This window comes from Rhea americana, unplaced genomic scaffold (genome assembly GCF_003343005.1).
Source record: "Rhea americana isolate MKP2758 unplaced genomic scaffold, rheAme1 scaffold_198, whole genome shotgun sequence".
In the NCBI taxonomy this organism is placed as follows: Eukaryota; Metazoa; Chordata; class Aves; order Rheiformes; family Rheidae; genus Rhea; species Rhea americana.
In genome coordinates, this window is record NW_028186127.1 from 77,249 (window position 1) to 102,184 (window position 24,936).

The 24,936-nt window shown below is 53.6% G+C and overlaps 1 protein-coding gene across 1 annotated transcript in view; it reads left to right on the top strand.

Moving 5' to 3' along the window:
- The window catches only part of OLFML2B (olfactomedin like 2B), a 23,164-nt gene extending 611 nt beyond the window's left edge, over positions 1-22,553 (top strand). Inside the window, exons 2-9 of the mRNA XM_085303200.1 lie at positions 2-79; positions 950-1,213; positions 5,501-5,608; positions 11,939-12,115; positions 16,051-16,279; positions 19,761-20,324; positions 20,937-21,113; positions 21,581-22,553. Of these exons, the coding sequence (XP_085159326.1) occupies positions 2-79; positions 950-1,213; positions 5,501-5,608; positions 11,939-12,115; positions 16,051-16,279; positions 19,761-20,324; positions 20,937-21,113; positions 21,581-22,182 (2,199 nt within the window). The 3' untranslated portion in view covers positions 22,183-22,553. The remainder of the gene's footprint in view (position 1; positions 80-949; positions 1,214-5,500; positions 5,609-11,938; positions 12,116-16,050; positions 16,280-19,760; positions 20,325-20,936; positions 21,114-21,580) is intronic.
- The last annotated feature ends 2,383 nt before the right edge of the window (positions 22,554-24,936 follow it).

Below are 24,936 nucleotides of genomic sequence, written 5' to 3' on the forward strand. Positions count from 1 at the left end.
CGCCGCCACGGCCACGGCCGGCCCCTCCGCCGAGCCGCTGCAGGACGAGGCGGACAACCAGGAGAACATCCTCTCCCAGGTGCTGCGCGCTGCGGGCGGTGCTGGGCGCACGCGGGGTGGTGCKGGGTGAGTGCCCCGGGTGCTGCCACCCGCGGTGATCTCGCCAGAGCCGGCTGGGGTGCAGTTCACGGCGCTCTCGTCCCTGTGAACCGCTGCGGGGGACGTTCCTCCGGGGGGCCTGGAGGACTCCTCGGGGGACCGCTGGCGGAGCCTCTGCGTGTGCARCGGGGAGGGATCCGAGACCCAGACTCTTTCCCTGCCAGCGGGATGTGGTGGAGGTTTCTGTTAGATTTGGCTGATCAAACCGTGTGCTATTATCTGCCCTCGGAAACGGCTAACTTGAAGACTATTGGAAACATACTCTCAAAGTTATTTTTGTGCTTAGGCTTTCAGAAGCTCTTTCTGCAAATCTTCATAAAGGAAATTCCTGCCGTTGTATGGAGCTGATCAGAAACGCTATTTCACTGCCAGGTTACAATGCTTATAGGGTTGCTTTGAGTCACCATTCCTGTGTACCCCAACCTTACTTGCCTCTGAAATGAAGTCTTGCTCAGGGTAGCAGGTGACTACTGAATTCGTTGTCCTTTGGAAGGACCCGAAGCGCATTAAAGATAGCAAGATGGGGTGGCTAGACCTATTTTATGGAAAGAAAGTTGGAACAAAAAAATACACTGTTGGAAGAAGCTTGTTTTTTCCTGTGCAGATAGGGATCACAGAGCTAGATACTCTCTAGAAAACTTCTTTGTTAGCACAGCCAGCCCGTTTCTTCAAGGTTCAGGATGTCCAAACAGTCCTTAAAAACTAGACCATGCAAACACAGAACAAGGTATTTGTTAACCTGTAGTCGGGTTAAACGGCCTCACRGTTATTTGTGTGTGTGTGCGCTCAGTTGTTAGGTGACTACGACAAGGTGAAGGCGGTGTCTGAAGGCTCCGACTGTCGGTGTAAATGTCTGGTCAGACCCCTGGGCCGTGGCGCCTGCCAGAGGATTAACGAAGGCTCTTTCAAAGCGGAGGATTTTTACACGGTGGAAACCATCACATCTGGGCCCAGCTGCAAGTGTGCCTGTGTGGCACCTCCTTCYGCACTGAATCCTTGCGAGGGAGACTTTAGGCTGAAGAAGCTCCGGGAAGCGGAGAGCAGTGACCTCAAGGTATGAGTGCGGTTTGAATTCAGGGTCTTCTCGTGTTGCGATGGCACATCCTGTGAGCAGGGGTATGCTACTGAGAGCCTGCTCTCTTGCAGCCTTACCTCAGCAGGAGGGGCAGGTCTGCAGAGCACAGACTCAAACGAAAGTGTTGCCTTTTCCAGTAAAGTTATCCATGTCCAGACTTGGCTGTGAGAATGTACAAAAAGCCCTCTCCAAGCTGGGAAAATTGCTGCCACCAGCTGGCGAGTGTCAAAATAGTCATAGGCAGTTGGACAGCGTTGTTCTCAGCAATCCATATAGCAAAGCTGTTCAGCTGACCTTTGGGGTATGGCTTGTATGCCCGAGCCAGAACTACTGCTCGCAGTGATGGAAACTTCACGTGCCAGAGCACTCAAAGAAGCGAGCTCTGCAGAGCAGTGAGTGCGCAGCGGGAAAGAGCAGAGCCCAGAGTATTTTCAGCAGACATTGCCTGCTCTAAATAGGGCCCTTAAATGTGGCCAACTCACCATAATATTCATAGCTTTTAACAGTGACTTTTCTTCTGTTTTTTTTCTTTTCCTTTAAAAGAGTCTTTAAAATATTTTTAAGCTTAAAAACTCGCTGTTGCTCTTATATTTGCATGACTTATGTAAAAATCAAGCTCAGATGAAGGAACTGATTTAAACAGCTGCGCTCAATGATTCACTGCTAATTCTGGAGCACGCTGCTCAGTTCGTGCTGTGTTCTCTGGGGGTCGATACTGGCTTGCAGTGCTGTAAACCCAGGAAGGCCTGGGCTGCTCTCTGCCCTTTGGCTGTCGTTGGACGCTCTCTGTAAGGCTGCACTGTTTAACAGCTGCCAGATCTCGTGCCCTTTGCGGAGAGAGGGACTCTAGAGGATCTATGCAGAAAGCCGTTTTGGTTTCCGTGGGATGAAAGCTGCTGATGTGTCAATGAGAAAGCATGATGCAGATCTAACAGAAACTAATAGGGTTTTGTTGTTCTTAAATACTGACAGTTTTATATTATAAAAATGTCTGTAGTATTTTACTTTCTAAATGTGATAGCATTGGTTCTAAGCACTCTTGACTTTTACTTGATACTTACTGTTGCTGGCCTACCAGCTGGAGTAAGACCCTGCAGAGTCTCCCCATTACCTGCATAAGGCAGCAGAAATCCTTCCTAAATGGCCGTTGACACGGAGCAGGTTGTGTCCAGGCCTATAGTCTGCCCGGAGTGAAAGAGGGAGAGTTAGTGGCCCTCCTGTGTGCAGTGATGGGACTCCTCTCTGAGGGGGCACTGGTGGTCCCAGCTCAAATGGGAATTCGGACATCGTCCCGGGTGCTGAGGGGCAGCCTCCTGCCTGCATTAGCAAGATTTGTTTTTTCTAATTATTTTGCGCTCTAGAGGGTGTGTTTTGTCTTGCCAGAGTGCAGACAGCTAGCAGTTTGTTGTCCGAGCTCCCCTGCAGCTAGGGGAGATAAACAGGCACAGACAGATCATCCATCGCTTTTGAGTAGGACAAATCGTGGTCTGGAGTTTCTTGTTGGTCCAGTGTCTATGGGAGAAGCTAGAATGTCTGACTTGGACTTAGATGAAGAGCTGTGAGCCCTCTGTGGTTGGGGAAGAGGGCTCCCACTGGGGCGACGGAGCCACACATAAAGCCTCTTAGGCAGAGGCAGGCAGAGCTCCTCCRCCCGCAGCTCGAACCTCTCTCTGCATCCCCGCAGGCTGTTCCTGAGAGCCGCTCAGCCTCCAGGAGGAGCACAGCCTTCATGGCTAGCTCCGAGCTTGGCTCTGGCTGACTTTTCCCTCCGGGGGATTGCTCACAGCCAGCTGCGGTGTGAACGTTTGTCCTCTAGGAACTGGCCCTGTCTTCTGAGCTCATTTTGTAAGGATCTACATCCAGATGATTTCACGAAGTTTATCCAAATATATACACATAGGGTTTTTCTTTGCTGTAGAAGTCAAACCACGGGAGTTGTGGAAAACAGGCTTGCTTTTTCAGAGTGTTAAGTCTGTCCTGGGTCAGACGAACCAAGAACACTGACCTGTCTTAAGAGAAGCCAAGAGGCATARGAGCACACAGCTTCAACTCTTAAATCATCCGTGAGACGTAGCTCCCACATTCGTCAGCCAATGGACCGGGTCATTTTACTGCACGCGGCAGTCTGAGCATTTTTACCCTCTTTGCTGTTCTAGTGAGCATCAYGTTTGCATGTTCTATAAGGGACAAGCTATCACATTTGTTAGCAGCTTGGGAACAGTTAAGAGTTGTGCCTTACTTGTGATGTGGAAGCCTGTGTTTTTTTTAACACCTACTGGGGTGCTTTTCTCTTCTGACTTAGAAGCCCTCAGTGCTCCATTTGTGGGAAGTTTCCAGAAATGAGAGCCCTCCCTGATGACAGTTGGGCTGGAGGATGCCTCCCTGAAGGAAGCATTGGGAGTGTAAGGAATGGGATAGCTAAACCCGGAGACATACTGCTGGGTCACCCCAGTGCTGAAGGAGCACAGGTGTCAAACAGCTGAGCTGGGCACCCTGGCTGAGGAGAGATCCTAGCTTTTGAGAACGTCCCAAGGGAATTTGTGGACTACTAACCAGTGAAATCCAAAGTCCATGGTGGATAAAGTGAAGAAAATAGAATTAGTTGGCACATGCATCAGTGTGATGTTTCAGTGAGGGCCAAGTCAATGTTGGTAAAGGGAAGCCAAATAGCACATCTATTTTTACAAAATCCTAGTTTGCTGGTTCCCTGCTCAGTAGGTGTGGCCTGCATTTTTGATGTCTTAGACACAATGAGTGCGTGTGCAGTGTGATTTGGAAGGCACTTAATGAAGTCTACAATCTTTGTGTGTGGATGGAGATGATCCAGCCTGGAGGAAAAGTGCATTTCTCTAGTGTTTGTCTGGCAGTTTGCATACATTGTATTGGTTGTCTTGGTCCAATTCTCAGTGGAAAGTAGATGTATAGCCATAAAACAATCCCTGTCTCATAATGCTGCCATTTTATCTGGCATGAAAAGCTTTCCTTTGCTGTCAGCTCCACGGGGAGAGTGCAGAGGCTGAGGTGGAAACTCAAGTGTGCTGCCAGTAGTGTTGCCTGTATTAATCCCATGTTTATGGATCTCTGTTGAACAGTTTTTAGTTGTTGGGAGAAATTTTGCTTTTTTGTAGTAACTGCTACGTGTTGGAAAGCACTTCTCAGTTGTGGGACTGTAAGCTTGGGATGTTGAGCTTGGGCTWGTGTGGGAGAGAAGGCAGTGGTGTGGAGCAGAAGGAGCAAGGGAGTGCGGGTACGCATAGGGAAGGTGGCGAGTACCGCATAGGGAAGGGTACACCTGGGGAGGTCTGTCTCTGAAATGGGTGGTTGAAGGAGATGGCAGTAGACAGCCTCTCTCTAATATGGCTGTTCTGCCAGAGAGCAAGCTGTTGCCAGCCTGGCACTGAATTTCAGTCACTTCATTTCTCTCTGTTGCTTTCATGAGTATTTCTTCAGAAGTTTCCCCTTGTTCCTGGAAGAAAAGCATGGGATGGCATGAACCCAGAATCAGGTCTCAAACACACTTTTATTTGAGCTTCTGTACACTCATTGCCTCTTTTGTTGCCAGTCATGTCAGTTGGGGGCCAGAGTGAAGTAGCAAAACATTTGGGCTTGTAAGAGACCTCATCTAGCGCTGGAAGCGAGTGCAGTGCTTCCTCTTGTTCTCTTTACTAATCCCCAGCACCCAAAACATGCTCCTGAACCTTGGAAGCTGTGTGGAGGTGGTGTGTGCAGTTCTGCATGCTATGTGCTTGACTGCCGCAGCAGTGCGGCAGAGCTGGAGGGCTGAGGTATACGCTATACAGATGGGGGAAAAAGGCCTATTAATAGCATCCAACCATCTCCTGAATGGAGTGGTGCTCCAAGGATGCTAGCTAGTACTGTTGTCTTTTACTGTGTGTGTTTTTTTTTAAACTGTATTTTTCAATGACTTCTGGATTTTCTCCCATCCCTCTGAAATGCAGTTCCTACCCTCAAACRCAGATCTTACTGGAGAAGCAAAGTAGACTGCCATCTTATGAGGTGCTCACATGTTTAATGTTATCTAACTGAGAAAAAGATTTTGCAAGTCAAATGACTGGTTAGTATTTCCACAGTCCATCCTAATTTTAATAGAGACTTGTGTAAACATGGAGATATTTTAGTTTGTGTATTTACTTTTAATAAAAATCTYTGTGCTCAAATCTATGCATTTCTCTTCACTTTAAGCAGTAGAAATGGTGCAGGATATTTTATAGCATATCCCATTGACTGTTGCTCTTTGCCTTACAGCTGTCCTCCATCATCGAAATGCTGGAAAGTGCATTTTATGGCTTAGACCTTCTGAAGCTGCACTCAGTCACAACAAAATTGGTGGGCCGGGTAGAAAAGCTTGAGGAGGTAAGACAAGTCCTKCTTCTTGTCTTTTGGGGTGGTTGTCTTCAGTAGGACTTATGTAAAATCAGGTACTCTATACCTTTGCATTCAGGGCCTTACTCCTTATGGAAGAGACATCAAATAACTATTGTTTACTTTTGCTGCTTGGTTATTGTCAGTACTGTCAGTTGTCACCTGAAAGGATCGTTTGGGAACTGTTTCAATGYGTCAGACTGGGTTAGGTGCCTCAGTCCCACTTTTTTTTAAGCAGCACAGGGTCAGATCTGAGAAAGGCTCGAGGTGACGAAAAGCGCTCGTGACCAGGAAGAGRATGCTTCTGCAGATCCCACTGGTACACTCTCTGAAAATCCTCTGTCTGACTTTGGATGCGTTTGTGGGATAATGACCTGTAAGCTGGGGAAAATCATGAAAGATCCTGCAGCACAGACATTGAGGTATGTTGAGGGCCTACTCAGAGGCTCAGGTTGCTGTATTTTGGCTCAGCGTGCATCTGAGTACTCAGAGTGAAGGAGAAAAGGAGCCTTGACTGCAGCCTAATATCCATATCCCAGCAGAGGCTTTTTCAAGCATTATCCAACAGCAGATGCAGAGGCTTTTTGGGTAAACAGTGTAAATCCCTTCAGCCCTATTTTCCTCTTGAGAAATATCTGTGGGCCAAACCATGTATGCACAAAGAGCTCTTAAAGAATTGTGAGAAAACACTTTGTGTGGGCACAACTATTTGTTTTTACACTATTTTGAAGAGGTTCACTTTGTCTTTGTTGGACTAAAACTAAACTAAATGAGAGGATCTGAACTAAACAAACAAAACTAACACACACACACACACACACACACACACACACACATATATATTGTTACACAGCCCTAGTATTTGGCAGTAAGAGCTGAAACTTCACTTCCAAAAACTTGTGCTCAGTGCTCTAATGATTTTGAAGCTGCAGGTTTACAGGAGGAGTTGAGATAACTCAGTCAAGGACCTGAAGCTGTGCATGCATGAACGTGAAGGGGGCTTTGCATTCCTGGAAGCTGGTCTGTATTAGGCAGCCTATATGCTTGTATTGGTACGTAAAGCAGGCTCTGCTTGCGGTTCTCCTGACCGGTGTTTAATAATGCCATTCAATTCTCCGCTCAGGGTGATAGGTGTCTCCCAACATGAGAGTTGTAGAACTGAAGTGGCACTGGTGGGACAGGGGCTCCCAGGTGCCTCCAGCCCACCCTCCACTTGCAGCAGGTCTGTCCCAGCATGGAGTCTAGGCACTGTGGCCCCCTGACCAGAACCACCCCCCAGCTTTCTGCCTGGTCCCAGGACAGCAGCACCTACCTGGGGAGGTTGTATGTCCTCGCGTCCCACTTGAGGGAGCATTGCAGCAGTTGCCTCCCAATCTGTCGTCTGCCCCTGCAGGGGAGAATGTGGMTCCATCACCTCTGCAATTGCCCCCAGGGAGTTGTGGGCAGTGGTTAGACCTGCCTTGGGCACCTCTGGCCCAACCTGACTTATTCTGACTCTTTTCTACTGCTCCTTGTCAACCCTGCCTCAGGCCCCAACCACCCTGGCAGCCTCCTCTGACCTCTCCAGTTTCCCCAAGTGCCTTGAGGCCCAAACTGGATGCAGGAGCCTGACTGAGGCCTCACCAGGGCCAAGCAGAGGGCTTAATAACCTCCCTTGATCTGGCAAGGATATGGTTTGCCTTACTTGTGATGAGAGCATCTCCTCAGGGTCAGGCTGGCCTGCTCTTGAGGTAGTTTTTCCTCTTCTCTGTTTTGTTTCTGTACTGGCTCGATTGTTGTTCTCAACTGGGTGCTTGTGTGTTGTTTGATGTCAGGGTGAGAGGTTTGGGGCGTTGCTGGGGTATACTCACCAGGCCTGCTAGTATCCAAGAAGGTCAAATTCCTTAACGGCCAAGTTACATCTTGGCTTGAGTTAAAAAGAGCTAAATCCTTAACATGGCTRAAAAGATAGATAAAATACCATTAATTTCTTAGAGCAGATTTCCCGTGAACTCATTTTTACTTCTATGGAGTTTAATATTTCTTTGGCTAGTACAATGTATGGTTTGTAGTTTGTTAAACTATATTCAACTATGTAGCAACAGGTTGCCAGATTAAATACTGGAGTTTTCTCCCTTGGTCCATATCTGGGACAGTAATTCCACATTCTTGTTGGTGTAGAGCAGTCCCATTTGACTGCAATCGGGAGCCAAGAAGTGATGATTTATAAAGCCAAAATTCCACTTGCAAAGTGTTTCGGAAAGGCACGGCACGCTCCATCTCAGAGGTCAAAAAAGAGACAGCTCAGAGGAGCGTACCTGACTAGAAGATTCTGGGTTTCCAAATATGGTGACTCTCCCAAAAGTGGGTAATGGGTTTTGATGTCTAAAAATAAATAATAAAAAAACCCAATGTTTTTGTCTGCAATCCCACCTTCTTCCTGTGATTTGACTTATTCTCCAGTTAAGTTAAGCTGAGTCTTTGATAATTTGGGAATCGGATTGAGTGGAGTGTGGAGCACTGCTGCCAGTCCCTTGCTAAGCCTCTCCATTGGGGTGGCTCCCTGCTGCGTGAACACTGGGGATCTGCTCCTGGGATGAGTTCAGCTCCATAGCAGAGGGAGCAGGGCTCACTCAGAGAGAAGATCACAACTACAGACAAAAAAGGCTAGTTCAGAGTATAGGAAAAGCTTCACTGGGACAAACCAATCAGCCAGTCAGTCCAGTGCTGTCTCTGACTCTGGAAAGAGGAGATGCTCTTTAGGGAAGTACACCAGGGTGGTTTCTGGGGTCTGTTGCTGTGATCTGCAGTCATTGGTTTAGGGATGTTAGAAGAGAGACAACCCTGCCTAGTCTTTTTGGCATCCATTTATGGATCTATTGTCCATGAATTTGCCTCACTCTGAAACTAAGTAACTGAAAATGGTTGAAGGCTTGGAGAGTACCAAGATAAGCATCATCTATGCTTGCCCTAAGCTCTTTTGTCAGTGTCTGCTTCTGGCTGCAGGGATAGAGAGGGGACCTTGAACTAGGTGGTCTGACAGAAGATAGTCCCTGAGCCCAGCTCCGAGCACTGTGCCTGCCTGTTGCCTGCCATGCACTTAATCCTGCAGGCAGGGCTTCTTCTGATACTGCTAAGGACGTGCAAAATATTCTTATTGCTGAGAATCACACGTGAGACATGGAGACCACATGTGGCTTGTGGGCTATGCTTACTCCTCAGTCCGTGGCACTGTTAGGTGTTGTCATGTTCAAACAGGTCAGAGTAGAGTGACACAACTAGTCAGGTCATGAGCTGAGAGCGCGAGTTCCTCGAAGACCTTGTCAATGGTTGAGCCAAAGGTTAAGYTAAGCTAAGGCAAGACAAAGGTAAGTGTTAGGACTTTGTATAATGATAAATGATACAAGTGCTCACAAACATGTCTTCAATGTGCTAGTATCACTGTACTCTTCTTTAGTGCCAAAATCATCCTGTCTACCAGCCTGTTTTTGTACAGAGGGTTCAGCAAAGAGCAGTACTGATGGCACTTACCTGTCGGGGCACATCATGGAGGCCCTGCAATGCTACTGCTCTGCACATGACTAGTTGTGTGAGACGGGGAGGGTGGAGGCAAGTTAGCCCAGAGAAACTGAGGAAGGTGGAAGCGGTGGTAGAAGGAGAGAACTCACAGGTTTGGATAACCTTGCTGAAGTGGGACCACAGGACTGTGAATCTGCCTGCAGGCCCTCAGATGTGAGGGAAGAGGGGCACAAGAGAGGCTGGCTTAGCCAGCGCTTCCGCCATGCCACTGACATGTGGTTTGGGGCCAGGCAGAGCCTGGGGAGCTGTGCTGCCGCAGCAGCCTGGGCAGGTGTGAAAAGCCGCCTGTTCCTGGCTCAGTGGGTGAATTCCTGCTGAGAGAAGGGAGATCACCCCCTGGGTAGGCCATGGGGTCTGATGCAAAGGACAGCTGAGATGTTGAACAAGAGCCTGGCACTGCTTCAAAGGGTTGGCCTCTGTGCACAGCTCCCAGGCAAGCATGTTTTCAGCAGCTGCTCCCCAGCAGAGCAGCTGAGTGGCCTCCAGGAGCATTGCAGGCCAGCTCTTTGGTCTCAGTGTCTTTGGTGGTGACACTCTGCTCAAGTAGAGATGGATTTTTGTACTCAGAGCATGTCATAGGCCAAATGTTACACAAGTGACAAGAACAGAAGGCTACCGGAAACATCTGCCCTCTTGAAAGGAGGATGTTGAAGCTGCTTCTGTTGCTGTGACACTCCTAGAGCAGCATTGTGAGCTCCTCTATTCCTGTTCTTGCTACAGCAAACTGCTTACTGGAAAGTCACTGTGTTATTGGACTTGGCCTCAAAATGGGATCATAAAGCTGTGACTCACAAAGCCTGGGTAAAGACTGGGAATTCAGATATCCTGGAGGGGGTGTAGAGGCTTAAATGAGCTTAGGATGGTATTTTTGCAGAGAGGAGAAGGTACTGAGTTGTTCCCAGTATAATAAGGTATTTTGCACAAATGATGTCAGTAAAGGGAATAAATCCCCAATGTATTTGGTCCATAGAGCTAAGGCATTCTGTAGCACAGCAGCTAGCCTGAGCCACTCATTTCTCTGGGCTTGATTTTTAGCTTGCAGCTGTTGCTTCAGCTGGCAATTTGAGGTCACAGATGAAGGTCATGGAGGATTTTAGGAGGAATTAATGGCAGCACAGTTTCAAAATGAAGGATCAGGAGGAACTGCCTCYAGTTTCTGTGTAAAAATGCTTTGATTGGTGTGCCATCTATTCAAAGCAGCTGTTGAGAGAGAGAAGATCCAGAAGGTACAGACAGACACTACAGCAGCTCTTAGATACAAGTCCCCCCCCATAGCTAGGGGACTGAGAAAGGRCAAAGGAGTTTTCCTGCCTAGCAAGCTGCAGCAGCCACAGCTCTCCCATGGCCTGGGACAGCCCTCTAAAGGGACATTGGCTCTCCTACTCTCCTCAACTTCTCTTCACTCTATGGGAGCAGAGGGTGTGTTCCGGGACTGTTCCTTTCCACCAGAGTGTGTAGAGTTGGATGCCACCATGCAACCACAAGGACTGCAGGCTCTGGGGCTGGGTTTTGCCAGGCAGGCATGCAAGGCTGGTATGCTGTTGTGTCTGGAGCTTGCCAGAAGCTAGAAAGCTTGTGTTTGTTTTTTTTTTTTTTTTTTCTTCCCTTCCAAATTAGGTAAGTATGCTGATGACCTCAAGAACTTGCCTCGGGGGTCAGTCAGACAGAGCTGACCCTACCCCTGCCAGCCAGGACAGGTCCTTGTTAGAAAAGTGGGATTAATAAATGGCATCAGTCAGTCTTTGTTCCATGGGAGATGAGCTGAACTCACCAAGATGCTTGGATAGGGCCACACACCCCACTGGCCAAGGGTGYAAGGTTGAGACTTGATGTTTTGCCTTGCCTTGTCCTCTGTCTCTTTTATGAGCTGTTAAGTATTGGCTTAAGGCGATTTTTAATAGGCTTGAGGCCACTTYCCTAGGCCAAAGGCATGGGGAAGTCTGCTGTCTCAGGACTCTCGAGCCTCCCAGGTTCAAGGCAGTACCTAGAAGAGATGAAAGGCAGAAAAGGAGCRTAAGCTATAACCTTGGGGACAAGAAACTGTTGGAGAAGACAGCCTGTTTCCACGTTCTCCATTGTACAAACTCTCAGCCTGGAGCTTTGTTTCCCTGAAATGTGGAAAGGCAGTGGTCTCTGCTGTTCTCAGAGCTGAGGGCTGCCTGGGGTAATGAAGGAGCTCAGTTCCTAGGCAGGATCTATGACCCTATCCACACAAGGCATGTGTGGAAATAAAGCGGAGGAGGAGATGTTTGTGGTCATTGGTTAGCTAGGTCCCTTGGGATGTCTAAGTAGCTTAGCACAAGCTTTGCTTTACTGCAGCAGTTCTCATCCCATGAAGATCTCTGCAATGAGCTAAGCTAGTGCCAGGCAAAGTATGATCTGTACCATGACATGGATGCAGTGTGGAGTTGTACAGCTCTCTGCTAGAGCTGCCGCCCCATGAGGATCCCTGACCTCAGCTCATGGGGCACCCCTCTCCATAATGCCTGTAGCAGAGTGGATCTGGAGATCTGTACACCAGGGATGTGGTTGCAGGTCCCCACAGGGGCCAGGAGCATCTTCTCAGCTAGTGTAAGTGAACAGCTCTGAGGAGCATGGGTATGAGCCCAGCCCAGGAGCTCACTACCTCCCTGTTTCCAGGGAACAGTGGGARATGGACTGACCTGGGTGCTGTGGAGCATTCCTGTCACAGAGCGGTGAGCAGGCAGAGATCGGGCTGCATGGGGGAGCTGGCGTAAAGCTTCCTTTCCTTTGCTTTTCTAGAATATGTCCAAGAACTTCACACAGCAGAGCCAYGGTGAGAGAGCAGATGTGGAGGAGCATTTGCAGCAGCCCCACCGCAGGGACAAAGAGAACTGCTCCAGCCTCATCACCAACAGTCTTGCTGACATCGAGAGCTYGCTGCAGAGGGACGCGGAGGCTGCCTATGTGCACATGGAGGTATGGCCCCTCAGCAAGCTGCAGAACTCTTCTGGTAGCTTTTTTGGCATTGAGAGTGGGTGGAGAGGCTGGCCCTGTGTGGTGAAGCTGGTCTCCCTGAGCATCACGTCTGTCCTGTCCCTTCTGAGAGGCAGTAGTGTCCCCACATCCTCCTGATGGCAAAAGGGGCAGCCCAGAGCCGCCACACCATCCTCCTGGKCTCAGCTGGGACAACATGCTGTGGCATTCAGGCTCTGGCCCTGGGCTTGCTGGGTGGATACTGCCCTCCTGGAGCACTTGTCCCTTTCAAGCCAGCAGAGCATCCCAGCAGCTTCCATCCATAACTAGYGTGCCCCAGAGGTGGGAGCCTTTCTCTCACGCTGGTGGGCTCTTGGAGAGGACAGTGCAGCATCATCYAGGGCTGCTGGTGCTGGTTCCACTCTGAGGGTCTCTGATGAGGCAGATGAAAGCCCTGCCTGCCTGCACGCCTCAAAACTCTTAGCGCCATTGCGTTGGGTTCAGTACTTCCCAGCTGAGGTGGCTTCAGTGCAGCAACAGCTGCTTGTGTGTGGCTCCTTGAGACTATAAGGAGCCTCCTGGTGCTGTGACCAGCAAGTGCCAGAGGGCCTTTGGGAGAGTGAGACACTGTGGCTGAGGGCACAGCACATGGAGTGCTAGAGTAATGGGGAGAGCTCACCCTGTGGTTTCAGCGGTGTGCGCATGGTGCTGCAGCGTTCATAACGGTGTAGCTCCCAGGAGAGTGGGCTGAGTCCTTCTGTTCTGGCAGGGGCTTGATCCCTTCCACACCATCCTGGATCTCCAAGCCAGTCAGCGCCCTTTTACTGTGGCTGCATAAGGCAGATCTGGTACTGAGCCAGCTCCTAGGTCATTAGCCTGTGGCACTTCTGGCTCCATGTAATTGCTCTATGCAAGAAGAGGAACATCTCAGACATCCAGGCAGCATGATGTCTGCTGCCCAAAAGTTAGCAGGGCTTTGTCCGCCCTTCCTTTCCGCCGCTCTTTCACCTGCCCTTTTAAGGGTCTGTGCTTGCTGCTGGCTCTCTTGCTGGCCGCAGGCACCTTTACTCTGTCCTATGAGCTGTACACAGAGCTCTGTCCTCCCACAGCACCTTCCCCTGCTCCCTCTGCCTTGTCATCCCATGCTGGTCCCAACTCAGCTCCCTGGGGCATGCAGCTCCCTGCACTGCTGTGGCCCTGCGCCCCTGGTGCAGCCCTGTTCCCATCGCAGGCAGGGGAAGGGGCTGGGGCCCACGTCGGGCAGAGGGGAGCAGTGCTGAGCTTCTGGCTCAGCGCACACACCACGAGGTAGCCATGGCCTGCGGAGTGCCAGAGGGCGTTTCCAGATGCACACGCCCAGTGTTATTTTCCTCCCCACCGAGCAAACCCCGTTTCCGTTCTTCAGACTCCAGCCTGCTTCTCTCAGCACAATCTAGCTGCAGCCGGGACGTAGGAGCGAACAGACCAAGTTGCTTCCCGGGCYGCCCCCCCTTCCCGCGGGCTGTTGGTTTTAGAGGTCGGAGGCGGCCGAGCGCCTTGCTGCTCGGAAAGAGTGATGTCATTGTGTGGCCTGCTGGAAATGGCTGGGAATCTCTGCGCCGAGTCGCTCGGAGCCTTTGATTAGCGGGGCTTGGGGGCGGGCAGCGTGCCGCCCTCCGCCTCGAGGGACTGCATCTTCCCAGCTGTCTCCTGCGCCTTGTGGGCTCTGGGCAGAGGCTTGGGTGTCCTGCTGGCTCCAGAGCTCAGCCTCAGACTGCGGTGGCTCAGAGAGGTCCCTACAGGCGCCTGGTGCGGAGACTGCTCTGTGTGGGGCAGCGGTTTTTGCACCACTGCTGTGTCGTGTGAGAGGGGCATTTGGGGAATTGGTTCCCCCAGGGCATCCTGACACTCTTGCTGCTGTTGGTGGTATAATTTAGGTTGTGCTCATGCTGTTCTGGTCTGTGCTGGCTGGTGTGGCATGGCTACTCCCCGCCCTGACAGGGACACCTGTGTGGGGGCAAAAGGAGGTGTCTCAGGGTGGTAGCRGATGGAATGGCCTTGGAGGCATCCATAAGGGCAGAAGGAAACACCACCTTCCTGCATCGTTTCCTAGCTCCAGACAAGATGATGTTCACCTCCTGGGCTAGCTGGTGAGGAAAGCCTGCTCGTTGCCAYGGGAACTTCCCACCCTGTAGGTGCGGGGGCCAGGCTGCACAGAGCAGGAGGGTTTCCTCTCGGAGTTTACCTTGTTGCTGTCCCCTACATAATCCAGCACGCTCAGCTTTGCTGCACTGCTGAACATCCTGAGGCTGGCCTGCCTGCCCAGGGTGTTTAGGTCAACTATGGGACGGGTCCTCCAGGAAAAAAACGATCAGTGAGRGGTTGAGAACAAGCGTTTTGGTTCTTGTGGTAGGGGTGGGTTTCCTGAGCCTTGGTGAGCAGAAGGGCAGGCCAGGACTGGCTCCTACAGCTATCTGAGGGGCCTGAGGATGSGCAAATGCACCCAAGCTGAGGTACTGGCATGCTCTCCTCTGTAGACTGTCCCCGACAGCAGAGAGCTCCTAGTAAACTGACCAGCAGCATTTGCATCCCCACCACTCCTGCTGCTGCTGCTCAGGCAGCCTCTGCTGCCTCAGCTGTTGCGATAGCCCCAGGAGACCAAACTGCATGGAGAGGAGCCCTTTAGAAGGCCACTGTACCCAAGCGCAGAGGATGCAGCTGCTAAATGGCTTTGCCTCCCATTGCTGGGCTTCAGGCGCTCACGCCACGCTCATTCTGTGTCGTAACCTGAGCAGAGGCTCCGCATGGGAACAGAATCAAGTGACTGCTGGAGAGACTCCAGCCCTGTCCAGGCAGGAGTGCAAAGCACAGGGCTTTTATTACCCCAAGTGACCTCATTTCCCAATATTCCCCCTTTCTTGTTGTTAATTGCAGCAGAGCTTTGAAGGAATCCTGGGCCTGTCTTCTCAGCCAAGTGGGCGTCACTTCAATGTTTCAGGCTGTCTTTCCGTTTTCCTTTAATGAGATGAAATCCTTCAGCCATGAGCTGCTGCAGCCGGTGGCTGCCTGAGCTCTGGGTTCCCAGAGCTGGCCCCAGGGAGCTCCCAGTGCTTCAGAGAAGGTGTTTCCAGCCTCTCTCCAGGCCTGGATTCTTCCTCTAATTGAATCACTTTCCTTTTCTCTTGCATCATGGGCAATGGTAGGGGAATGTATCCTTTTAGGGTATAGCTTGGTGTTCACTGTCACATCTGCATCCTTTTCCCCTGGGGGAAGTCAGTCTGTCTCTGCTGGCTTTATCACTTCATCTTCTGCTGTTACAGTTGCAGAGCTAGGAACATTTCCCTAAACCACCACCCACTCCGCAGGCAGCAAATGTGTTGTAGGAGTAGGGCCTGAGACAGAGGCACTGGATGTGCTAAAGAACAGCCAGTGGAGCTGCTGTACTAAAGCTCAGTTGTCTGCACTGTTGCTAGTGATCCAGTGCTGGCTGCTGGCCCCAGCAGGTCCTTGGTTTGCAAGGAGGAGCTCCATGAGTGCGAGACAGTGGCAGCTAGTCTGGTGCGTGCATGAGCTGCTGCAGGGAGCCGAAGCCTCAAGCAGTAAGACAGCGTATCCTGCTAATGCTAGCCCTGAGGCAGTGGGGATCTTCCCATGTGCATCCTATCTGCCACATCCAGCTGGCATGTGCCTTATGAACCGCAGAGCCTGTGTTTGCAGGGTGGCACACAAAGTCATGCAGTGGCAATGCTTTTTTCCCAAGTCATTTATCTCCAGTCATTACACAGGACWTTTCCTGTGGCAAAAGGGACTGCAGGTGACCTTGACAAATGAGGCAGGACACAGCATCCTACTTGGAGCTTGGCTGGCTGGAGTAACCAGTGTGGAGTTCATGCTCCTTCCCCCAAAGCACGACTGTGTGTTTTGGCCTATCGTGTAATGACCTCTTGTGTCTCTTCCAGGGAAAATATGAAGAAAGATTCCTGAAAGATGAAACCATCTCTCAGCAGATCAACTCCATCGAGTCTCTCCCAGAGCTGCACCTTGTTCCAGAGGATGAGAAGTCAAGGCAGCTCTTGCAGAGGAAACTGCACATAAGGAGCCGGGCTCCTTCTAAACCCACTATCGTCCGAGGGGTCACCTACTACAAGGCCCAATTCATGGATTCGGAGAACGACATCGAGGAGCAACGTGAGTTGAGTTTGTAGCAGTATCTGACCTTAGTGTCTATCTGCACTCCTTAGCAGTGTGGTAGGCAAAACCAGCACTTACATTGCAGCCTTTCCACTGTGCTCAGTGGTTATCTGTGCTGGCTGAGGACAGCAGTACATTTTGCAGTGGGCATCATGGAAGAATACTCTCGTGAGTGTGCACAGGATAGTGTGGGAGTGCAGGGCTGTGGGGCAGTCATCCGAAGTCATTGCTGCTCTGTGTTACTCTCTTATAAACAGATGCTTCCTGTTATTGCTGCCCCAGCCTCCGAATCCTGCCTCTCATCCCCTGGGAACGTGTGGGCAAAGCATATGGGGTCACTGCAGAGAGGAGGAGGGGCTGGATGCAGAAGGAGATAAACAGTGAAGATGAGGAGCAGGGCTGTGAAGGTGTAAGGAGCCAGTGAATAGAGGGGAGCTGTGTGCTGCGGGACGGGGCTAAGGCAAGGCAGGAAACTTGGCAATTTTGCGTAGTGGGAAGGCTGGGGTGAGAGTCCGGCAGCGCAGGCAYGGGGAGTGCGGCTCCGGGGGCTGCAGGAGGACTGGGGAGTTTGGAAGTCATTTATTAGAGAGGACTCTGATGCTGGGCGCTGTGGGAGCAGATACAAGCAGCAGGGAGAGCCTATGTGGCTGAGGCAGGCAGAGGAGAGATGGGAAGATGAGAGCAGGATGTAGAGATTTAATGCAACATTGCTGGCGCAATTGTGGAATGAGTGAAATTAGTGAACCGCAGGGACGAATGAGCTGCTAATCCAGGAGACGTGGTTTCTGAAAGGAGGCCAAAGAGCAGGAAAACTGAAATTGCAGAATGGAAATGCAGAGACAGGAGATGAAAACATGGAACAGAGGGAAAAGAAACTACCAAATCCTTTTTCTCTCAGGTGTGTTGTGGAGCTAAAGCTGGGAATATTGACTGAGAACAGCAAAACCATTGGTAAATCACTGCTGAAAACAGCAATGAGGGCACCCAGCCTTTGAATTGTGCGTGGGAGAATGACACGATATTATTTCAAGGAAAATATGTAGTAGCTAAGGAAATAAGGCACTATTACTGCTTAAAATACACAGAATCAACACCTTTCCAGAAAGTAAATGCAAGTTTATTATGTATGTTAGTCCTGTAGATCTGCCTCCCTGATGTCATCTTAAAGACATTTGTGGCAATGGCTTGGGAGAGTGAAGRGGGAGAACAGGTGGAGGAAGGTTCCTTCAGGGTTGGGTGCCTATAAGGCATCATGTGGTCCAGAGTAACTTTACAACCATTTGCAAAGCGCTGTTTATCACTACTCCCAAATGAAGATGGGTCTAAGCCCTAAAGAAATGGGAGCTTCTGGAAGTGCAAACAAACAAAACAAATGCCCCTTCTGTGCAAAACTGGCTCAGCAGCAAGGTCAGATCAGTGGAGCCATGCATTGATGCATGAGATGGGTGAGACCATGAAAAAAAAAAGTGGCACCTGTGCCAGCTTCTGTCTAGCGATGTGGCAGGCAAAGCCCCTGCAGCCCAAGTGTTCCCTGTGGTCTAGGTGAGTCWCACATACTGGCAAACTGAGTTAGATGTGTGAGATTTGGCAGGATCACTGCAGCAAATGCTATTTGGCAAATTGCTTACCCACCAAATTATTATTTGTCTGTGTAACATGGGGAACTCTGAAGAAACCAAACAGTTTGAAGTTGGGACCTGCAGCTTCTGAGGTGTAGYGGAAGGTGCTTTGAAGCTGCCTGTGGACGTAGCTGGGGAGAGCGCCCGTGCATGTGCCCAGGGTGCTCRGGGCTCAGAGGCAGCGCTGAAGGCAGTCTGCCGCCTGCCAGGCACTAGCGTGAAACCTTCCTGGATCTCATCTCACTGTAGAGGCAGGGTTGTCTCATCCGGCCCTTGTGCAGGAAAGGCAGGTGGCTGAATGTGCGCTGCCATCTCCAGATGAGGAAGGGTAAAATCTGTTTGAGATGGCGGGGTAGATGATGTTGGTTGTTTTTGTTGTCTTAAATCCCAAATGAAGATGAGAAAAATGTTTGTTGAATCTGGCTGCAGATGTCTTCAAAAGAGACTGTTTAAATGCACCCTGGTGCCTACACGTTGGGGGGGCTTGAAAAAGGCTCATAGCAAAAACTGAGCTTATGTGGGCAGGAGAGCTATTTTGTCTTCATAAACCTTTCCCACTCCTGGGATGAGATCATCTGCATGGACAACAGTGCAGCTGCTGGACAGGCTGTGCAGAGGGGCCATGTCTGGTTGGAGGGGGATGGGTTTTGTCCCCTAGCCAAACACAACAGAGCCCAGATCTTGCTGGATGTAGGTAGAGGCTGTGATGCCCATCAGGTTGAAGCCATGAGAGATTCAAAGCAGCGAAAGCAGCCTTTTGGCTACAGCTGTGACACTAATGTCAGCACAGTTGGTTGTGCAGTGACCTCTGTGACTGTGACCGTAGTGTGAGGCTCCTCTGCTCTGGGGACACACGTAGCACCCAGATTTGGACTGTGAGACCTAAGGCAGCACCTCTTTTTAGTGAAGCCTAGTGGGTGACATTGGCCCAGCAAGATGAAGATCCAGGCATTTACCAGTTACCTGGAGGAGCAGCACCCACCAGCCTTGGTGCAAGGAGCAGGAGTCCCTGAGAGCAGTGGGAAGGGAGCTGCAGCCACCTCTGGTGACTATGTTTGGTCACGCTGCAGGGAAAGGGCACACCACCACACACACAAGTGGCAAGGTCACTTACCCTGCACTTGTGGTTGTCATGAAGCAMGGGAGGAAGCAATCATGCCAGGTGGCTGGAAAGCTTGTGTATATTCAAGAACAAGCAGTATTTCATCAGCACACTTGCAGGAAAAACTGTTGCTAGTAATGCAGCAGAGCTCACTGCCAGACCTTTCAGGAGGGGAAGGAGATCCTTAAAGCAGGACTGGTTTCCCTTCCTGCCATTCTGCTCACACACCCTCACACTTGCAAGCACCAMGTACGTATCATGCTAGATGGGTTGTATGGGCTTCCCTGCTGGGACATGGTAGATGGGGATGTTGGTTGTCCAGGCCCCCTCATGGKCTCTTCTTAGGCTGGTGGCAGTGTCTGTCCCTCCTCAGACCCTTAGGAGGTGATGGCAGTCAGTCTGTGCAGCCTACCCCAGAGCTCTGAGTTGCCGGTCACTGTCCTTTGCCTCCAGATCTGGCCAGCATCTGAGATGCTGCGTGCAGATCTGCTGTGGTGCTTGGGTGCTGTCAACCCCTGCTGTTCTTGCAGCCCATCTCCAGCTGGAAATGAAAGTGGGTACATTTAGTGCAAAAGAGGCTGGAGAAAGGACAGGAGAAGCCAGAGCAGGAGGCAAATGGAAGGCAGACGACACGGCCCCCGTGGGCACCGTCTCGTCGCTCTGCTGCAGCGTGGGCTCTCGAGGGGGCACAGGACCGTTCTGCAGCCCACGGGGCTGTGCATGGCTCTCCTGACACCCCTGTCTGTGTGTTTGGCAGAGGATGAGCTCTTCAGCGGGGACAACACGGTGGACTTGCTGATTGAAGACCAGCTCCTGAGGCCCAGCAGGAGGGCCGGCGAGGGTGTGAGGAAGCCTGCCCCAGTCGGGTGGCCGCCCACCCTCGGCAGTGACCCCACCACCGCACCAGCCTCCAGTACTGCTGCCCCGGCCACTGTGCCCCTGTCCCCTGCTTCATCCGTGGAGCCAACACCCAACCCYACTGCTCTGGGCCAGCTGCTCCCAACCCTGGAGACCGCAACTGCCCCAACAGAGGTGGTGGGCACAGAGTCCTCACAGCTGCCAACAGCTTCCCTCTTGGCCAGCACGGCAGCACCCACGACTGTGGAGAGCCCCCCTGCCGCCAGCAGCGACATCCCTAGCCCTGCTGCAGCCACCACCACTGTCCAGACCACAAGAGACACTGGGACAAGCTCTGGCCCTGCCACAGGCAGCAGCCCAGGAGCTCTGGAAGAGGTGAGCACCCCTCTGATGCCAGCCAGCCCCACGATCCCTGCCACCCCCAAGCAGACCCTGGAGGAGGAGGACATAAGGAACATCATTGGTGAGTGCATGTGCCTTCTTCCTGTTCTTGCACGTTGCCTCAAATCCAGCTGTACTCTCGATGGCTGGCTCATGCCCCAGTTTAACTCGTATGCTGGACCCCCACTAGGGCTTACTGCTGGGTGCACGGTGCCCTGCTAAATGTGGCACAGTTGAATTTGATCACCCATGGAAAGTACCATGGAGACTGGGCCTGGGCAGTGCTTTATCAGGACAAGAAGTTTTACTTGCTTGTTAACTCCAAAACCTAKTGTGGCCCACTTCCAGGTTGAGGGGTTGAGTGGGGCATAAAGAGGCCTCTTTGGAGATGGATCAGAGGTAGCTGGCAAACTTGGAGCAGTTCCTGCCATGGCYCCCAGATGTCACAGGTCCAGGGAGCACTGCTTGGACCGTGCCCTGGCTGGAGCAGGCTGGCTTGCAMGGCAGAGCCCTGTGCAGGATCCAGCCAGCAACATGGGGCCTTGGGGAGCCCAGGYGGAGATGGCCAGGGTAACTACTGGGTCAGCAAGGGGACAGGGTGAGTGGCAGAGGTGGGTGATACCCCCAGCAGGAGCGGGGAGAGCACCGCGACTGCCCTGGCTTGTGCCTTGCAAGCGTCTGTCTGCTCACACAGGACGYTGCAAGGACACGCTTTCCACCATCTCGGGGCCCACGACGCAGAACACGTACGGACGCAACGAGGGTGCCTGGATGAAGGACCCCTTGGCCAAGGAAGAGCGGATCTACGTCACCAACTACTACTATGGGAACACGCTGGTGGAGTTCAGGAACCTCGACAACTTCAAACAAGGTGGGCTTGCGCCGSCCCTGTTTCTGGAACCTGTGTCCCCAGCATTGCCCTGGCTGCAGCTCAGCTGGTCCAAATAATGCCCTGTTCCCAGGGYGCCTGCTCCATGGCAGGGCCCTACTGGGGACCCTCTCAGCTGTGGAGATGGGGAGCTCCTCTCTGGTGCCGGTACCTGGCCTGATGGGGTTGTAGCTGGGCCTGCTGCCCATAGCAGCTCTTGCCTGGCTTATTCTAAGGCAGTGTTGAGCCCGAGAGGGGCTACTGTGGCAAGATGCCCTTGAYAGAACAGACCAGGGCCAAAGGAGAGTTTGAGGCAGCAGGAGGAGACCATCACAACAGGCTGTGGATGGAGGCTGGGAAGGGATCTCAGGCAGAGCTTGAGGGCAGAGGGTGGCAGGAATGGCTGTAATGGGGACAGGCACCACAAAGTGAAGGGAGATTTTCACCAGCAAAATGTTCCTGCCCCTCAGGGCGCTGGAGCAACTCCTACAAGCTCCCATACAGCTGGATCGGGACGGGGCACGTAGTCTACAATGGGTCCTTCTACTACAACCGGGCCTTCACGCGCAACATCATCAAATATGACCTGAAGCAGCGGTATGTGGCTGCCTGGGCCATGCTGCATGATGTGGCCTATGAGGAGTCCACGCCATGGCGGTGGCGAGGCCACTCGGAYGTGGACTTTGCTGTGGATGAGAACGGCCTGTGGGTAATCTACCCGGCCATCAGCTACGAGGGCTTCAACCAGGAGGTGATTGTGCTCAGCAAGCTGAACGCAGCYGACCTCAGCACCCAGAAGGAGACCACGTGGCGGACGGGGCTGCGCAAGAACTTCTACGGGAACTGCTTTGTCATCTGCGGCGTGCTCTACGCGGTCGACAGCTACAACAAGAGGAACGCCAACATCTCCTACGCTTTTGACACTCACACCAACACCCAGATCATCCCTCGGCTGCTCTTTGAGAACGAGTATGCCTACACCACCCAGATAGACTATAACCCCAAGGATCGCCTGCTCTACGCCTGGGACAATGGGCACCAAGTCACCTACCAYGTGATCTTTGCCTACTGAGACCCCAGCGAGAGTGGGATGCTGTAAGGGGCCACCAGCACCTTTTATTATTATTGTTATTATTTTGTACAAATCAAAGAGTAAATGTTATGTTCATTTTGTTTTTTTAAAGGTGGATCGTGGATCGATCCCCTAGGCCAGATTCGCCCCCTTTGTCTTTGGTGTAACCTTGCTTCTGTTTTTACGGGGAGCCTGCGGGCAGCGGGGAGGTGCCGGTCTGCAGCGGGGCCGCTCCTGCAGGAGGGGAGAGCCCGGYGCTCCTGCATGCGGCCAGCACGAAGGCCGCTACGCAGGATGGGATCCAGACACGGCTCTGCCTGTGGCGTTTTTATAYGAAAAGAATCGGCAATAAACCAAGAATCTGGTGCAAAGCTGGCCTTTCTGCTTCACACAGCAGGTCCTGGGGGGACGCTGGTGTCAGCCTGCCCTGGCGGAGGGTGTGCGCGTAGTAGTGGAAGCGTCCTTTCTCCTGGAGCATCTCCCCCGGCGCCCGAGCCGCAGGGGGGCGGTGAGCAGGGCTCGGCAGCCCCCCGCTGACACCTGGGCCCCTCTGCTCTCGCTTAGCCCTGCCCCTTCCCTCCGGCTCCCCTTGGGCCGGGGGCCCTGCCGGCAGCTGGGGGCCGCTGGTGGGCACTGTACGGACCTGCAGTGACTCCTGCTTGCTTTGTACCCCGAGAGGCCCCTCGGCCGCTGCTGGGCGGAGGCTCCGCTCTGCCTCGCGCCGTGCTGCCCGGCGCCGGGCCACGCTGCCCCTCAGCAGCCGTGGGGGCCGATGGCAGCACCCACGAGGGGCCCTGGCCGGCCTGGGCACTCGCTGCCCCCTCGTCTCCTGCACCCGTGGCCACCCCTGCTCCCAGGCCGCCTCCTTCCCTGCTCCCCGTGGCCCTTGCGGCTCCTGCCAGGGTGCCGCGGAGGCTCCGCCGCTGCCCTTGCGGCCTGGCAGCATCTTGTATTTACCCGCTGTTTATAATAAAGGAGCAAGTACTGCGGCAGCTGTGTGGGGCTTTCTTCGGGGCCGGGCACGGGCGAGAGCCCCTGAGGAAGGAGGGGGAGGGCGCGCTGTGTGACCCGGGCGGCCCTGGGCACCGCGGGTGGCCGCGTGGGTGCAGGTAGTGCCGGGCGGGAGGGCCCCGAGCGTCGCGGTGGGGCTGCAGCCCGTGCTGCCACGGGGAAGCGCTGGAGGAGCGCGGGGTGCAGCAAGCGCGCGTTGCCTCGGGGCAGCCCCTCAGCCGGCGCAGGGCCAGAGCCGTAGCGGCAGCGCCACGGACATCTTCTCTCCTTCCCCCAGACCCCTTTGCCTTTCTGGAGACGCGAATCCAAGCGCGTGAGCCCGAGGCGCTGGCTCGGGGCGCGCTGCCCCGCGGGGCCAGGCCTCTCCCGACGGCGAGGGCGCGGGGCGCACGCCCCGCTTTGCACGGGGCCCTGGGGCTGCCAGTTCACAGCGCGAGTTGAATCAAGCTGCGAGGGCTGGACGGGCCCCTCGGGTCAAGCGCGCCCCCCCCGCCTCGCTTAGCCCCTGGGCTGGCAGCGCAGCCGAGGGGCCTGCGCCGGGGGCGGCCCGAGCCCCCGCGGGAGCCTCTGCCTGCCGTTCGGCCTCCCGCCGCGGGAAGAACTACCGACGAGCGAAGTACCGACGCAGGGAGAACCGCTTTACTGGGGACCGCGTCGGAGAGGCCCCTGCCGCGGGAGCCCCCGGGCAGAGCCGCTGCCCTGGAGCGGGAGCGTTGCGGGGCCGGGGAGCCGCGTGCCTCTCGCTGGGGCACGGCCGGGGCTCGCAGCTTTGACTGCTGTGCGAGCTGGCCCGCGCTCAGGCGGGGCCGGGGCCAGGAAAATCGAACTGGTGCGCGGAGCGCAGCCAAAACCCCGGCCGAGCCCGGCGGCTTCCCAGCGCTTCCAGCGCCGAGGGGACGGGGGCCTGCGCGGCTCGCGCTGACTACGTGGCAAAGGGCAAAACTTTTCCGAAGCGCCGCACGGCACGTCGTGTCCAGGGGTGTACTTCTCCTCCCGCCCCCCCCCACCACCCACCCTGGGCTGTTTGTGTTTCTGCAGGGTTGTCTTTTATTTCCTAACAGCTACACACACCAGTAACAACAACAGAAAACCACCAGCCGGTGAGCAGCTCCGATGACGAAGGGGAGCCAGTTGTCTGGCAAAACGAAGCGGATCGTCCTCTGGGCTAGCTGCTGGGGGGGATGCAACATGCTGAAGTCATTACGGACGGACGATGCTCCGCTGCCTGCTCGTCCCGGCGAGCGCYGCGGGAGCGCCCGGCCCCGCTCTGCCCTGGATCGCGGCGCAGCCAAACCGGGAACGGCCGATGCAGCGTCGCAGCAGGGTCTGGGAGGGCAGCGCTGGACTTCAGCAGGAGCCGGCGCGGGGGCGAGCGCCAGGCGCCCCGGCAGGGCGGCGGGAAGGTGTCAGTGCTGGCGAGTCGGCGACCAGGGTGCGCAACGGTGGCCTCGCGGCGGTGCCGCTCGGCCGAGGTGCCGCGGCGCGGGAGGAGGCAGCGCTGGAGCGGCTCCGCAGAGCGCAGTGCGGGAGGGACGGCCCGGCCTCCCTGCCCCGCTGCGCGGGGCTGTGCCACGGCAGGGCCGCTCAGGAGGCTCTTAGCAGTGAAGAGAATTAAATAGTTTTAAAAAAATAAAATAACAACAGTAGTAAAATCTTTAGAAATAGATGTGCTGCATTAAACCATGACCCACGGGCTCGGGAAGAGAGCAGCAGCTCCGGGCTTCCTGGTGAGGGAGGACAGCG